Source organism: Macaca mulatta, chromosome 12 (assembly GCF_049350105.2).
Source record: "Macaca mulatta isolate MMU2019108-1 chromosome 12, T2T-MMU8v2.0, whole genome shotgun sequence".
Classification (NCBI taxonomy): Eukaryota; Metazoa; Chordata; class Mammalia; order Primates; family Cercopithecidae; genus Macaca; species Macaca mulatta.
In genome coordinates, this window is record NC_133417.1 from 84,913,083 (window position 1) to 84,930,407 (window position 17,325).

At 35.6% G+C, this 17,325-nt stretch overlaps 1 protein-coding gene across 1 annotated transcript in view; it reads right to left on the bottom strand.

The window, feature by feature from the left end:
• Positions 1-17,325, bottom strand: part of CWC22 (CWC22 spliceosome associated protein homolog) — a 63,391-nt gene that overhangs the window by 33,921 nt on the left and 12,145 nt on the right. Inside the window, exons 2-6 of the mRNA XM_028830903.2 lie at positions 15,706-15,845; positions 10,619-10,686; positions 8,481-8,591; positions 3,551-3,796; positions 136-264 (exon numbers count right to left, since the gene is read on the bottom strand). Of these exons, the coding sequence (XP_028686736.1) occupies positions 136-264; positions 3,551-3,796; positions 8,481-8,591; positions 10,619-10,686; positions 15,706-15,732 (581 nt within the window). The 5' untranslated portion in view covers positions 15,733-15,845. The remainder of the gene's footprint in view (positions 1-135; positions 265-3,550; positions 3,797-8,480; positions 8,592-10,618; positions 10,687-15,705; positions 15,846-17,325) is intronic.

Genomic DNA, 17,325 nt, shown 5'->3' on the forward strand with positions numbered 1-17,325 from the left:
TAAATATTCTCAATGACCTTTGAAATGAAGTAGCACAATAAATCAATGATTATTGTTCATGTAGATATTATACACCTTTGAAAAAATTACTTAGAAATACTACAAATAAAATACTAGAAATAAAAAAAAACTTACCTTCCTCTAACAATATTTTCTTGAAGAAGCTCTTGAATAATAATACTTATGTTGGAAATGTTGACTTTGTTGATAAGACCATTAATTGACTTCTTTAGGGCCTCCCAACTCATCCTCTGGTATGCTAAGCTAAAAAGAAGTGATTTTAATAAAGATTAAAACTCTTTCAATAATTACAATAAGTTATAAGAACATAAAAACTACATAGTGTTCCTTAATTTTTAACATTATTTTCATGAAATGACCCCCAAGTACAGTAAAATATATGATGCCTATCAGGATAAACAGATTATATCCTAAACCATATTTGATTTTCTGTACATATGCTTAAGTACACACCATTTTCCTTTAATAATACAATAAGATTATGTAAGGACATATAAGGATAATGTTTTGTTCTTAGGCCTAATACATTTAATTAGTCTAATTCAATACATGCTTATTTTACATATAATGCTTGATTTAAACTTGTCTTTAATGAAGACCTTTAAAATAAATGCAATGAAAAAAAATGTAAATGGTAACATGAAATGCCCGAATATAAGCCACAAAAAAAATCTGTATGTCCCATCTCATAAAAAGATACAGAGATAACAAAATTAAATGTTTTAAACCACAAATAAATGGTAACTACAGAAAAAGGGAGTCACATGAAGTCATGGGGCTGAAATATTGTTCAGAGTATTTTAAAGACAATCTCTATGCTGATGTAGGAGTCCTACAGCTATACCAGTTGAATGTTAGATAGCTGTACTGCTTTTTACCCTAGATTTCGGAAATTACTTGGCCTCGTTGAGTTTCTTTAGGTTGAACTGGACAATGTCTAAGATCTTTCAATGCTCTACAATTCTATGGATTTTGTAACTGCTTTTCTGTGGAATCTGATTTCAGCTGCAGGAAGTCTTAACCTTTTTTCTTCTATACACGTCTCTCTCTGGAAGCCTGGTGAAACCAGTAGACTTTTTGGAATGATATATACAACGAATAGGATTACAAAGGATACTAATCATACTGAAATTCAGTTTTTGAAACATGAAAAGAACAAAAGTTTGATATAATATTCTATGTGCTTCATAACACACTAAACAAGAACTAGCAGTATGCTTAGTAACTACTTAAATTTCTAAGTAGCATGGCCATAATCCATATCATGAAATATCTGTAACAGACTGTCAATACAATAGGCAATCTATTGCCTACATTCTCAAAAGAAAAAAAAAAAAAAGCTAAACTTTAGAGAATAGCAAAACTAAGGATTCAATTTTTTTCCCAAACACATTAATGGACTGATTGCTTGAATTCTATCCATGGACCTCTTGAGGGGCTCATAGGTTAAGAATCCCTGTTCTGGAGTGGTACAACAAGGAAGGTTGGTGAGAGCAGTTCCTGGTGGGAACAAGTATTGTATCACTGACATTGTTTAGTATTGCCAGCATGGTGAGGATAAAAAACAGACTCACTTTGCAGTTAATCTTATTTTATTTCTAAATTCTCTATAAATTATATACCCCCTTACTGCCTGTACCCAAGGTGGACTATTCCACTGTTTCATAACTCCAACCTTTTGGTATCCCACTATCTCTAGAAACAAGATGTATGCCTTAACAAGTGGCCTGATTAATAAGATGTTGCTTATATACAATCACAACCTATCTTACTAAACTAATCAAACAGCTACATCAACTACAATTATACATCCTAATTAGGAAGCCCACAGTTCATGTATCTACTGAAAGCAAAGACTATGGCCTTCTTTTCCAGATGTTTTGAACCCTTTACAGTAGCCTACTAACAGACTTCAACTGTATACACAATTATCTTAAAGGAATCTGCTTTAAATTGCATGTATTGCTGACTCTCCTGTCTGCTTTATTTAAAAGGAAGCAAGACTTGGACTGACATAGTTTCTAGTCTTTTATGATCAGGATTGCTTTGGACTGGACTGGAGAAAGTGATTACTTTTCAGTAATGCCGCCACTACTGCCTTGTGCATGAGCAAAACGCTTACATGATAATGAAAGTCCTATTAACCACAGAAGCCATCTCCAAATTCCTTTTCAACCTAACACTTCAAATATCACTGGCAAGTGCTAAAACAGGACACATAACGAAAAACTTATTAGTTTTTAATTTAATGTCATCAAATACCCCTTTCTGGCTCTTAAATTTGGTTTTATTTCAAATCTTCATGGCTTCTTTTAGATAAAGACATTTCTTTTATTTTCTTTTTCTTTTTTTTGAGACAGAGTCTCCCTCTGTCACCCAGGCTGGAGTGCAGTGGGGCAATCTCGGCTCAATGCAAGCTCCGCCTCCCAGGTTCACGCCATTCTCCTGCCTCAGCCTCCTGAGTAGCTGGGACTACAGGCACCCACCACCATGCCCGGCTAACCTTTGTATTTTTAGTAGAGAGAGGGTTTCACTACATTGGCCAGGCTGGTCTCGAACTTTGGGAGGCCGAGGTGGGCAGATCATGACATTTCTACTTCAAGCTAACCCTTGAAACAAATTTAGATTTAACTTAAATAAGGTTCTCAAGCACTTTTCAAATTGCCATTAAAACACTCATGAAAGGATGTGGAAATACTCCTGTCTGGCTCACCTTGCATCTGTTTTTCTTAAATTATAACTATTAATACCTTCTTTCTCAATCTTTTAACTAGTTATCTGGCAACTGAATAATCATCTCAATCTGGGACCATACTTTCCCTAGTTATCAACTCATCCTATTAGAGAAAATACCTTAAAAACTTAGCTGTACTTTCCTAAATAGCTCCTCACCATCTCAATTACTCTGAAAAGGGAAGGAGGAGTGTTTTAAGTGTGACTGTTCATATATAAATTTTGTCTGTCTGCCTTAGAGTAGCAAAAATGTATAGTCTAAGATATTGTGGGCTAAAGAAAATGTACAAAAAGAGATAACTGCCAGCTTCAGTTTTATAGATGAGTACAGAGGTCGGCAAACTAGACCCATGAGCCAAATGCAGCTGCCCACCCGCTTTAGCTGGGCTTTTACAGAAAAAGTTTGCTGACTCCTGGTTTACAACAGGAAAAGTCAATTTTAGAACTAAAATGTCAATTATTAATCTTTTCTACAAAAAATAAACATTATCAATAGGAATGCATCCATGAAACTATGAAAGGAACAATAGTTTGAAAATACTATAAAAAGGGTAAGCAATCTTTTCCTCAAACTTTTTAATTCATTCATGCAAAAAAACAAAAAGTAATGAGCTAATATAAGGGCAAGTGGTGTGTGGCTCTCCAATGGAGCTATGAAGTAAAGAGGTCTCTAATTTTAGGTCTCTATCATTGAAGACTAATGTAAATTCTCAAGAGCCAGGGTTCATTAAACCATAGCTGACTTATTTTTCAATGACAATATAATGGCTTTATATACTGATTGATATCAACATGCCTGTTTTTATCTGTAATCTGTTCCTGCATCATCCTGAGCTTTGCAGGGGGAATATATGCTCCACCAGTGCGAGTAAGAAGAGGATCCAGCTCATCCTTCTTTTTCTTTGTAGTAGGTTCATCCTGAGCAGAGGAACTCTGAGTTACTGATGTTTCTGGGTTTCTCCTCCCAGGAGATGGGGATTTCCGGGACCTTTTCCGATCCATCTCTCTTTCTCTTTCTCTGCGTTTTTCTCGGTCCCTGCTTCTGTAATACAAATTTTTTTAAGAGCAGAAGAGACAATATAAAATACACTCTTAACAATTAACTGCACACAAATGAGTGAGACCATAAGTGGGTCCCACAAATTCAGACTAGGAAAAATGGTTTAGAATGGTGAGAAAGTGCTTCACAGAGAAAATTCAACAAACTAGGTCCTGAAAGCTTGACAGGATCTACCCTGGGGGCAAGTCGGGAGGAGGAAGGGGAGAGGAAGGATGGCATTCTGCAATGAGTAGAAGAGGGAATAACTATTGAAAGACTGAGCAGGGGTGCTAAGGTCAGAATGAGTAGCATAATCAGGAAACAAAGAATTATGTGTGATGGTAGTTGGAAAGATGAGTTAAAGTTAGACTAAAATCTTAAAACATATGCAAAAGACTTGAAGGTTTTTTACTGGAGGTGATGGGGAATCATTAAAAGTTTCTGAGTAGGAGAGTGGCTTTTATGAATGGAGTGTTTTAAGAAGACAAATTAGCCTGTGGTGTTTATGACAAATTGTATAAAGGAGAAGAAACCAGAGTTAATCTTCAATAGTGGTTACTTTAGTTGTAAGACTGCTATAGAATATAGTATTTGAAATTGTTTCTTGATAGAACTAATATTTTTATTAGAAATCTCAGAATATCGGAAGCTTCTGCTTATTTGAGACAATGTGGGGGGAAAAATTTTTCTAGCCACAATAAATCTTCCCTACCAAAGTACCTGATTATCCTTTCTTAAGCTAAGGCTTTTAAAACAATCAAGGTATAGTTCTCTGAAACCATCAAGAACTAACAGGAAAGAACGAATCCTTGCTTTTTGCGATCTTTCCCCACAGCAAAGTTTATCCACTGAGCTGTTTTTTACATATATTGCCTTGGAAACTCACATCATTCTATTCATATTTTGGGTAACCATGAGTTATATGACACAGTAAATAGAAGTAAATTTCATATTATCACTGCATTACCAGGAAACTATGGGATAGATTTTAGCTAAATCTAAGGGGTATGTTTGAGATGGTCTTTTTAAATACATAGTAATAGAACCTACATGGAGATTGAAAAGCAGTCATCTTCCCAGGTAGCTGTGGAGGAACAGGTATTTTCTGTTTGTTTACTTTTATTTTAAGTTCAGGGGTATAAGTGCAGGTTTATTACATAGGTAAACTTGTGTCTTGTGTCATGGGGGTTTGTTGTATAGATTATTTTGTCACCCAAGTATTAAGCCTAGTACTCATTAGTTGTTTTTTGTGATTCTCTTCTTCTTCCCACCCTCCACCCTCCCTTCACCTTCCATAAGGCCCCAGTGTGTGTTGTTCTCCATGTGTTAATGTGTTCTCATAATTTAGCTCCCACTTATAAATGAGAACGTGTGGCATTTGGTTTTCAGTTCCTGTGTTAGTTAAGGATAATGGCCTCTAGCTCCATCCATGTCCCTGCAAAGAACATAATCTCATTCTTTTTTATGGCTGCATAGTATTCCTGTATAAGTACCATAATTCCTTTATCCAGTCTATCACTGATGGGCGCTTAGGTAGATTCTATGGCTTTGCTATTGTGAACAGCGCTGTGATAAATATACACATGCATGTGTCTTTATAATATAATTATTTATATTCTTTTGGGTATATACCCAGTAATGAGATTGCTGGGTCAAGTGAACAGTTTTGAAACTGAAGTATAAGAGACTTAAATGACCCCTAGGGAGGACACACAATCTGTATATACCAAGAGTGAACAGACAGGGGAAAGAGTGATTTCAAATATAAACCTCAATTAGTCACAAAGGCAGATGCTCTAAATTCTCTGCACTAATTTGCAACTGAGTTGCTTCTTCTTGTGAATATACATGTTCCAAGAGAGTAGATACAGCAGGGATTTCCTGAGATTGGTTATGATTCTTCTGAGAAATATCAGGTAAGAGAGATAGCTGGCTGAGAAAATCAGATCCTTACCATTATTGTGTTTGTAAAGTGCAGAAGTAACAAAATATTCTAAGAGTCTAAACAGAAACATTTTTGGACTGTTAGCCTTTATGTTCTGCATAATACCTAGCCTGCTGACTTCACAGTGTGACTGTGTGGATAACATGAGACTTCATTTTCGTATACTAGACCTAACATAGAGTTATACTGAAGTAGTACAGTCAGGGATTGTGAAAAAGACATGGGCTTTGGAGCCAGAACTGAGTTCAAATTCCAGTTTCAACATCTACCAGATGTTTAAACGCAACCTCAGGTAAGCTATTTAATAAACTCAAAGCCATTTCCTTATTTGTAAATTGGAAAAAATAGTATCTAGTTTCTAAGAGTTTTAACAGTGTTTGGGAAAATATGCAAAAAGCTTAGCTTAGCAATTATGGTTATAGTAGTTGTTTTCACTAAGGTGGCAGTAGACAAGCCTGGATTTTGAAGGTTAATATAATCTGACATTATAGGATTAGGTATATACTAGAAAGTGATGAGAAGGAAATTTTTGGCTGTAGATATCAAAGAATGTGCTTAGCTCCAAACTTCAAACTGCAGAGGAATTTGGTCAAAATTCCTGTGGGGGATATAATATTGGTGGTAAAGGGGTGGATAATATCTGAGAAACATCAAAAAAGGTATAGATCTTAGTGAACAATAAAACATGAGAGTCAAGTTTTGGAAACTAGATGACTAATAAGGGAATACAGGAAAATCAGGAGAAAGCTGGTTTTATGAAAACAACGACAAAGGCAGAAAGTTGTCTTTGAAGGGATAATGAAAATGGTTGTTAGAGAGACAAATCAGAGTTCCTTTATAAAATACTAAAATAATGTTAATTTTGCAAGATTAATTAGAAATACATTCAGAATCGACCATGTTCAACAATAGTTCACCTGAACTCTTCCACTGTTTTCTATATAAAGTCCCACCGGTTCGCCGCTTATCACTACTCAAACTGATATGCTCAAGAAACTAATATTTTAAATAAGTTAAAATTTTTTTTAGTATCTACTATGTTCAGACATGGTAGTAGGACAGATACTATTTTTAAACCTAAACAACCAGACAAGATGCACATCATCATCATCTTATAGATGAGGAAACTGAGGCTCAGAAGAAATCTGTTAAGAAATGTCACCAAATTTCCATAACTAGTAACTAAAACTTGAACTCTAATCTGCATGTACATGGAGACTATTCTCTTTCTACTATGCAACACTGCCTCATTAAAAAGTCTAAAATATAGACATTCTAAAGTCAATTTCAAATGACCTAGAAATTGTCTGCATCACTACTTCTCTCCTAAGCTAAGATACATGCAAGTTAAGGGAATACTACCCATATAGTGACTTCTGTTTTAAGTACTTGAGAGTATGTCCATCTGCAGAATTCTAGTTAACATCTCTTCCCTATATTGAGCATCTCAAGTATCTGTCTCACTACTTTCTTTGAGACTACCATTACTTCTACCTGGAGAGTCTCTCCCCACAGGTACTAAGTAACTTTTAATTGCATTATACTTTCTTCTGAGCAAACACAGAGGCCCTTTAGTGAAGTTTTAAAGGGAATGTTTAAAACGCCGACATCTTTCTAACACAGTAGTCACCCCTTACCTGTGGTTTCACTTTCCAAGGCTTCCGCTACCAGTGGTTAACCAACAGTCCAAAAATAAGTGACTACAGTACAATAAGATATTTTGAGAGAGGGAGACCACATTCACATAATTTTTATTAGAGTATATTCTTATAATTGTTCTATTTTAGTATTAGTTACTGTTGTTAATCTTTCACTATGCCTAATTTATAAATTAAACTTTATCATAAGTATGTATGTATTGGAAAAAACATAGTATATATATGGTTCAGGTATTATCCGCAGTTTCAGGCATCCACTGGCGTCCTGGAACACATTCCCCATGGATAAGTGGGGACCAATGTATTCTCATTGTAAAAACTATTACTAATTTCTACAAGAGAGAAAAAGAATTGAAAATAAATACAAATCAATAACAAGGGGTTATAATACTCTGCCAAGTTTTCAATGAAATGTGAATGGCACTTAATGTCTGACTCTTCTTAAATATTACCCCTAAGAGTTTCCAAACACTCTCATTCCAATGTTTCTTGCTATCTGCCTTCCATTCAGTTCCCCTGCCCATTTCTCAACCAAGTAAATCTTGTAAGTCTTGTTAGCCAGAGGAAAGGTGGGTAACCAAGTTCTCTAAAGCTCAAGTAAGAATCCTTTACATGTAGAAAAAAACTACAAATTGGAAACTTTAGTCTCAATGTCCCTCTGCCATTATGCAGGAAAGGAACTTTAGACCACTCTATATCATACAATATCAATTTCTTTCATTTAGTAAAAAAATCTCAAAAAATCACATAAGCTAACCCCTCTTGCAGTACAATATAATGACTGAGCTTGGGCTTTAGAGTCAGACAGACTTGGGCTTGCCACTATTATGTTTCACAACATGAACGAATTACTAAACTTCTCTAGGCCTCAGTTTCTTCAGTTGTAAAGCAGACATAATAGTATCTACTTCACATATTTGCTGCAATAACAAGTTAATTCACATGAAGCCTTATTAGAAAGCCTGGCACCTAAGAACATCCAATTAATATTGGCTACTATTTTTTTTGGTTTTATTATAAATATAGCATAAAGAAAGTTTAAACAAATATAATTATCTACAAGTTAGACATTCCCAACACTAACCGTGACTCCATGCTACTATCATAAGAATGTCCTCTTCTTGAATGCTCATAGTCTGATCTGCTGTAATCAAAGTAATCTCTATCCCGGGGGGATCTTTCTTGTTCTGCATATCTAACACAAAATAAGAAAACCAAGTTGCAAATTAAAAACAACTATGTTATAAATATTTAGGAAAGTCATATATTGGTAAGGGCAAAGCAACTCTCTGACTGAACAACATCTTGTCAAACTGTTCTTAACAGCTCATTTTGCTAACACCCATTCATTCCATCAGAATTACAAAAGCTTTCAGTTTGTACACAGCAAAACAACTCCTAGGATTCACTTAACCAAACTTATTTGTTTAGTGAATTATCCTGATTCACTTTGTTCTTAGTAGGAGACATATATCTGGATATCATATATAGTTAGCATGAAAAAGACTATCCAAAAATGACTGCTTTTGCTTAGTTGGCTTGTTTATCAAAATACTGAATGTATGAGACCAATGTCACTGGTTGGCCTCCATAAGGATCAGTTTAATTCCATACCAAAAGATCATATTCATCAGCTGTTAATTTTAAAATGCATTATTGGATAGCAATGAGAATGGATTGAAATTATTAGCAAACAAGGATGGATAGCATCAGATCTATTATTTGAATCTTAAAAGTCAATAAAATCAGAAAACCTTAAGAGAAGTTAAACATATACATAATAGATATATAGTAACATAATCCATATTTTATATACACATCTACAATTAAGTTATATACACATATACCTGTGTGTGTATGTGTCTGTGTGTAAAGAGTTATTATTATTATCTTTTTTAATATATAGGGAGTAGTCAGTTGGTGAAAGGTAGTAAGTAATCATGAATCAGGACAATTAACTTGATGTTCACAAAGCAAAGTTTTTAGAGATATTTAGCAGAGTAGAATAACAAAGTACATATGGAGTAAGAAAGCTTAGACAACTGAAAGAAAGTCTGAAGGGTGCTTCTTCCTTCATAAATTATTTTTAATGGGCATAAAAAAATACTTTTACAGTCATTATTTTTAATAGACCATATGCTTAATGGTCTCTCAATGATCATAAATGAGATAATTATAATGCTAATATGAATTCATAATGAACATTAATGGTAACATTTTTGGATCGCTGATCTTAACATAATTATAATATGATATAATCCAGCAGTCTCAAACCTTTTTGGCACCGGGGACCAGTTTTGTGGAAGACAATTTTTCCACAGATGGTGGCGGGTGAGGGGATGGTTTCAGGATGAAACTGCTCCACCTCAGATCATCAGGCATTAGATTCTAATAAGGAACACACAACCTAGATCCCTCGCATGCGCAGTTCACAATAGGGTTTGTGCTCTTATGAGAATGGAATGCCACAGGTGATCTGACAGGAGGTGGAGCTCAGGCAGGAATGCTGGCAGGCCTGCTGCTCACCTCTTGCTGTGTGGCCTGGTCCATGGCTCTGGGAGTTGGGGACCCCTGATATAATCTATATAAAAACATTTTAAAGACAATACAGAGCTATGTACACGTAAGGGATAATACTGACAGTAGCAAAAGCAGCACTTCTAAATAGTGTAATTTCAACTCAGATTTCCATTTTACACTTTCATTCCATTAGTATTTGAAACATTAAAAATTACTCCCTTTCATATAAAAATTACATAATATCTGTAATTATTTACTAGAAACCCTTAGAAGAGTCATTTAAGGATGATTTCTCCTACAGCCCATTCAAGTAATATTGACTATAAAACCATCAAAAAGAAGTTATCCACCCTAAAATCAGAAATCTAAGAGCTAAATTATTACATAAACCTTACTATAAAAATTTACATTGCCGCCGAGGCAGGCGGATCACGAGGTCAGGAGATCGAGACCATCCTGGCTAACATGGTGAAACCCCGTCTCTACTAAAAAAAGTACAAAAAATTAGCTGGGCGTGGAGGCGGGCACCTGTAGTCCCAGCTACTTGGGAGGCTAAGGCAGGAGAATGGCGTGAACCCAGGAGGCGGAGCTTGCAGTGAGCAGAGACCGTGCACCACTGCACTCCAGCCTGTGCAGCACAGCGAGACTCCATCTCAAAAAAAAAAAATTTACATTGCATTCAGAGCACATTAAACTATTTACCTGTCTTCTGGAGAGGAGTTCTTCTGATATGAATTAAGGTTTTCCCTTCTGTCATGACCAGAAGAAGGCTTTAAAAGAGGAAAAAAAAGGAGAAAACATTCCAAAAATTATTTATGTTAAAAAACATAGACTGAAACACATGGCTTAGAAAGTTGGAAGTACTTTAGAAATTATATCAAAACATTTTTTAAATCATTAAAAATAATTCATGTAACCTAAACAATCTGTAAGATAAAACGAAATTTTCAGACCATCCCAGATGGGCTTGTCTGTGGCAGGCACCTGTTTTCATTATGGACCAAATACTTCTTTTTTTTTTTCTATTTCTTTTTATTTTTTATTTCTTTTTATTTTATTTTTTATTTCAATAGTTTTATGGGGAACAGGTGGCGTCTGGTTACACGGTTAAGTTCTTTAGTGGTGATTTCTGAGACTGTGCTGCACCCATCACATGAATAATGTACACTGTACCCCAATGTGTAACCTTTTATCCCTAATCGCCACCGCTACCCTCCCCGATCCTTTCCACGGAGTCCCTAAAATTAATTGTATCATTCTTATGCCTTTGCTGGACCAAATACTTCTTTCTAGCCAAAACAATTCAAAGTAGAAAAAGATAATTCTCAAATTTTTGATGACACCTAGTTTATATTTTACTTCTATGTAGTAAGTTGTAATTTTTATTATTATTATTTTTTGAGACAGGGTCTCGCTCTGTTGCCCAGGCTGGAGTGTAGTGGCACAATCACGGCTCACTGCAGACTCAATCACCCAGGCTCAAGTGATCTTCTTGCCTCAGCCACGATATTGTACTTACCTCCTATCTCCGTTGGCTTATGAAAACCACAAGTTCAGTACCGGGTAAAATAGCGGGAAGAAACTGACTCTAACATGTTTATAAAAGTTCATTTTTGGCCGGGCGCAGTGGCTCATGCCTGCAATCCCAGCATTTTGGGAGGCCGAGGTGGGCGGATCATGAGGTCAAGAGATCGAGACCATCCTGGCTAACACGGTGAAATACCATCTCTACTAAAAAATACAAAAAAATTAGCCAGACGTGGTGGCGGGCACCTGTAGTCCCAGCTACTCAGAAGGTTGAGGCAGGAAAATGGCATGAATCCAGGAGGCAGAGCTTGTAGTGAGCCAAGATCGCGCCACTGCACTCCAGTCTGGGCAACAGAGTGAGACAGCGAGACTCTGTCTCTCAAAAAAATAAAAATAAAATAAAAAATTTTAAAAAATTCGTTTTTGTTTTCAACAAACATCAATTGAGTGTCTGATATGTATTATACTGTGGTAGGTTCTAGGGAATCGAACAACATTACTTTAGGGTATAAGCACTATTCCAAATCTTTTGAAAAAAGATTTGTACCTCCTATCTCCTATCAATATACAAATAAGTAACTTCATGTAACATGAGATTGACATGAGACAGAGATGTAAACCATCCAGTTTGAGACTATATCCTAATTAAAAAATCCAAATACATTAAGGAACCAAAATGTTTACCTCTGTATATAGGTAAAATTTTTTATATAACTGGTCAACATTCAAATACTGACAAGCCTTTAAGAATTAAAATAATTTTAATTAACCATACTGTAAAGAAAAATAGCATTTAACATACCTTAATCTTGAAATCTAAGATAAACTAAATCAAACAATGAGTAACTATTCTGCAAACTTACGTGCTTGCCTCCTTAATGCAGAATGGATATATTTTAAAATAGAAAATTATTCTGAGTAGAAATATAAGATCCAACTTCCTCTGATTTTATGACTATCTAATTAATAGCAGTTTGAGTCTAACATAATCACAAGTACAATGCAAAATAGTCTCATTAACTATTGAATTTTTTGAATAGTATCCACTACCTAATCTATATAGGTGAATAAGCATGTAATCAAATTGATGATTTAAAGTAACCATAGTTTAGCTGTTACTCTGCACTAAATTCAACCATTTTAAAATTCTGTGTCTAATATAAGAAAGTTTTAAAACTTATTTCACTTAGCAACACCGTGAAATAGAATTGTTCAATATATATGACATAGGTTTCCATAAAACTTCACATAAAGCTCTTAGGTCAAATAAACAGCATGAGATTCATTAAATTCAACAGTAACATAAAATACAGTATTTATACTGATCATTTATTACAAAACATAGCCCTTCCTGTGTAGACATTCTGAAGGTTACAATAGATAAGAAAGGCCAAGGAGCTTATGGTCTTGTAGGAGACAGAGAGGCTTATAAAAATTTCCATAATTAAACACATCAGATTATATGTTCCCCAAAAGGAGAGTGAGTAAGACAGAGAGACAGAGAGAGAGAGAGAGAGGCAGAAGAAGGTGGCGGGGGGTGGCGGGGGAGAGGAGAGGGGAGAAGACAGAGAACAATAAAACTGCATTACCTCCTTTTTCTTTTACAAGTCAAAAAAATTATTTTGATTACATTAAGGAGAAGGCCCCAATTCTGTGCTAATGATTTTTAACACATCTCCGCAACATCTGTTGTGAGCAAGAGGAAGAGACCAAAAATATTGAAGTTGTGAAGAAGAAGGATTTCATAAATATGATCAAGTAACAAATGACTGGCACACATACTAAGTGCTAAAAGGAGATCTTGAGTAGGAAACAATCACTGTAGCATAGAGTGCTAAGGGATGAAAGTGGGAAAACCGGGACTTGAATTTGGCTTTGGTAGATGAATAGGATTTCACCAAGTTAAAAATCACTTTTGGGTATGAATCAAATATTAAGAACTTGAATTTCCCATTTCTTTTATCACAGAGTTTAGATTGTAAGTCAGTGCAGTAGTTGAAAATACTATACAGTCAGAATTACCTTTAAAATGTTTATAAATTGTTCATGAAGCAAAACAAATATGATGACATCATGCAGTAACTCATAGTCTCCAACAACGCAGAGAGAGCAGTATAAGGAGACAAGGGGAACAAGAAGCCTGAGTCCAGTGGCTTTCAGGATCCATTAGACTTTAAGAGAAAGAGGGAGGAGGGGCTGGAAGAGGTAGGGAGCTTGCTAAGGAAGCTCCAGTAAGGTTCAAGGCAAAAACAGGGGATTCTCAGTTGAAGCCTTATGAACCTAACAGGTGAGTCCTCAGAACATCAAAGGAAGAGCTGAGCTTCACCTAAAGAAAGAATGAGCATCAACCCAGCTAGTGGACCCACTGTGGCTAACACAAAGGAGAGAAATGGAAGCAGACCAAAGAGAGCTGGCAGGGAGAACCAAGACACTAAGTGTCAAGGGCATGCTAAATGAAGTCACCCACTCACAGGCTGGGGGAGAAAATGCCACAGGAGACCCATCTGGGCCACAAGAGGGAAGCGTGGAGAAGCAGAGGCTAAGAGGAACCAAAAGAGGAGTCTGAGAAAGGCTAAACATTTCTCCCTTTGAGTAAAAGGCATTAGTGTAAAGATCTGAGTGCTCTTGTCTAACACGGCTCTGTCAAGAGCCAGTTCTGCACAAGGTCTCCTTTCTTTATGTCCCCAGCTCCTAACACAGAACCTGCCACCTACTAGGTCCTCAATAAATTAACTGTTTAAGTAACAATGGACCAATGAGTACAAGCCCCCAAAAAGCTGATTTCAGAACAATATACAAGGGTTACTGACAGATGGAACTACCTTAGGAAACTGTGAGCCCTGTGCCAAAAGAGATATGCAAGCAAAGGCTGGATGTCTACCCAGCAGGGAGGTGGGTGTCTTCTCACACTTGACAGAGGTTGGAAAAGATTGCAGCAGAGGCTGCCGTACTCTAAAAGTCTATCAGTTCAGCTTAATAAGCACCTACCACAGGGCCTACTGTCAAGGAGCTTGCAATCTATTGCTTCTCATTAAAGAAGGAACTTTAGGTGTGCACAGCTGTAAGAGGAGAGGAGGGGAGGAGTGCCTATATTTATAACCAAATAAAAATACAGTTCCCCCTTTACTGATTCCACGGCCCAAAAAGTGATGTCCTGGTTTTAAATCCATGCAACTGGAAAGAGAAGGAAGTTGAGTAGTTTGCTCTCCTGCCAAGTCCACTCACAGGCAGAACAGTTTTGAAAGCAGATGGAATTACTGGTCCCTTTTACTGCCCTGACCTCACCTGCTACAATTCTCCCCTTCTGATACCTGCTCCACTCTAGATTCTTTGTCTTTGCTGTTCCTTTTGCCAGGCACACTCTTTCCCCCAGATAGCGGCATAGTTAACTCTCACATTTTCAAGTCTCTGCTCAAATGGCTATCTTTTCAATGGGCTCTACTTACTCCTCTATTAAAACTGCAGCCCCTCAATGTTGAATCCCCCTACCCTATTCTACTTCTTTTCTCCACAGGACAATTCTATTACTTAACATGCTAACATACTATATAACTTATCAAGTTTATAATTTGTCTCCTCCCTACAACAACTATAATGTAAACTCCACGAAAACAAGTATTTGTTTTATTCACTATTTTGTTCAAAGTTCTTAGAACAATCACTATAACATATAACGATCAATATAACATATAACACATATAACACTATTTTGTTCAAAGTTCTTAGAACAATCACTAAAACTCAATATGCATTTGTTAGATAAATGAACGCACACTGTCTAAAGTACAGCACAGAATAAAGAGACCATCTATTCATAAGAAATACACAAAAAGAGGCTCACATTGTAAACAGATACGCAGAAATTTCCCTGCACTGTTTGTCACTTGTTTTTCTTTTACATGTGATCACTCACAACATATATGCAGGCCCTGATGCATGCATCCATGTGTACACACACACATGCACACACACACATGTACACACACTCTTGTATGTTCTCTCAACTGCCCTCATGCACACTAATACTTACACAGAGCTAAGTATCTGCATTGAAAATTGTTTAAGTTAGATGGATGTATTAGGTTGGTGCAAAAAGTAATTGTGGTTTTTAAAACTGCAAAAACTGCAATTGCTTTTGCATCCATCTAAGTGCCACTCTACTGTCTGGCTCTAATGTCCTAATTACATAAATGCATTTATATTTAAATAATAGGTAATTGACTATAAGTTTACATCCTCTGTTTTAAGTTTCAAACACTTACTTTTATCTGTGCCACACTACTTTTCATTTTCTGTTGCCAGTTGGTCCAATAAATCAAAGACTCCTCAAACTGGTCCAAAGAACAAGTACTCAATGCTCTGAATTCCTTGACAGTTTGCTTTTTCTGTCTGCAAACATCACCTACAAAATATACCAAGGAAAGCTTTGTTAACACTAATAAAGTGTGTAAAATGATGATTTTTTTTCTACACAATGTACATTTGACCGCCTTATTTTTCTAAATCTATAAAACAAATATAATAACTAAATAATTTAAAAATCCTTAAGTAGTTACACATAATAATGTATACCTAACACATATAAGTAGAAAAAAAATCCATGAACAAGAGAGCAAATAGGTTTTATTCTAAGGACTAAGGGGAACAAAAGTTAATTGAAAAAGAGATGTCCTATAATTTTATTAAAAATGTTCTCACAGTGAGGGAAATATATACTTACATCATAAAATAGCAGTGTGGTATTATTTTTTAAAAAACTGAGGAAACAATGACAGAAGGGAAACTCTATAAAAACTGAGTATAAAAATCCAATGTTTCTATATAGACTAAGAATGAAATACCCAATATCCTTGCAATAATGATCATTAAGAAATAAATATAATCCACATAGAAATTTAAGGTGCTAAACTACAATAATTATGTCTCAATGTGATCCATTAATGGCACAAAGCTTCAGATATATGCACATAGGAGAACTAAGTATTTGGCTCAGAATAAACCTAGTCATCAGCATTAAATCTAAAATTTTCAGATGTCTTTTAATATTCTAAGTAAATTTTAGTAATTTTGTGCAAGATGCTCAATTGATACTTATGTTCACAAAGAACTTGCATTCAAGTATTTTATTGGAAGTACATCTCTAAATGGTTTATAGTATAAGGCAATGAAATCCCAAAAATAAAATAGAAAACAAAATAAAAGGATTAAAAGATACAGAGAACGCAATGTGCTTAGTACCAAAATAACTGAATACAACTGGAAAAAAATTAATTTGAGTGTCAGAAGGGGTATAACAGATTATCTGGTCCAATTCTTTCTTTTAAAAGAGAACACTGAAAGTCAGATAAGCCATTTCAAATATAATTATAATAATTAAATTATAATACCAGTTAGACGTACAACTGGAAACCTACAATAAGGACACCCTGTTAAGTATTCCTTTCACCAGCACACATATACAAATAGTCTTGATATTATAAAGTGAGACAGAGCTGCTATCATTTAATGCAGATGGGGATGTATACAAATTACTAAGTCAAGAAATGTTTCTATTACCATGGTTGGCATGGTGTCACGGTTAGTAAAGGCAAACTTATCAATCTATAAAATATAACTGCAATCTAAAGCACATCACTGCTTATGTACGAGGCCTATAGTTAAATAGACAAATGTGAGTAACTTTACATAATATGCTTATTAATAGGCTCTTTCTTCAATTAGTTGCAGTTGTTTAGAAAGCTCAACCTTGTTTTTGGCTGGCAAGTTGTTCCCAAATCTTTTCTTTATGTATCTTTTTAAAGTGTATCAGCAATTTGGGAGGCCAAGGCGGGTGGATCACGAGGCCAGGAGATCGACATCATCCTGGGTAACATGGTGAAACC